The 239-nt window shown below is 53.1% G+C and overlaps 1 protein-coding gene across 1 annotated transcript in view; it reads right to left on the reverse strand.

The window, feature by feature from the left end:
• The window catches only part of LOC119590653 (inner centromere protein A-like), a gene marked incomplete in the record, with an annotated part of 50715 nt that overhangs the window by 2505 nt on the left and 47971 nt on the right, over positions 1-239 (reverse strand). The window contains 1 exon segment of the mRNA XM_037939328.1: positions 1-186. Coding sequence (XP_037795256.1) covers positions 1-186 — 186 coding nt within the window.

Here is a 239-nt window from a genome sequence, read left to right on the forward strand (position 1 = left end):
CAGTTGAAGCTGCGCCGCCACAGAGGGTGAGGAGCGATGGCTGGAGGGCCTTGCCCCGTGGCTGTAGTCAGACTTCACGGCTGTCACTGAAACACTGGCAGGGAGGCGGGCTGAAGGAGAGGGTATGGATGCTGTGACAGGAGTCATGGATACTGATGCACTGGATAAATCTGGTTGGGGTGATGCCTGCCAAAGAAAATGTGTTCCGAGTTATAACAATGGTCAAAATAAAGAAGGAA

Source organism: Penaeus monodon, chromosome 27 (assembly GCF_015228065.2).
Source record: "Penaeus monodon isolate SGIC_2016 chromosome 27, NSTDA_Pmon_1, whole genome shotgun sequence".
In the NCBI taxonomy this organism is placed as follows: Eukaryota; Metazoa; Arthropoda; class Malacostraca; order Decapoda; family Penaeidae; genus Penaeus; species Penaeus monodon.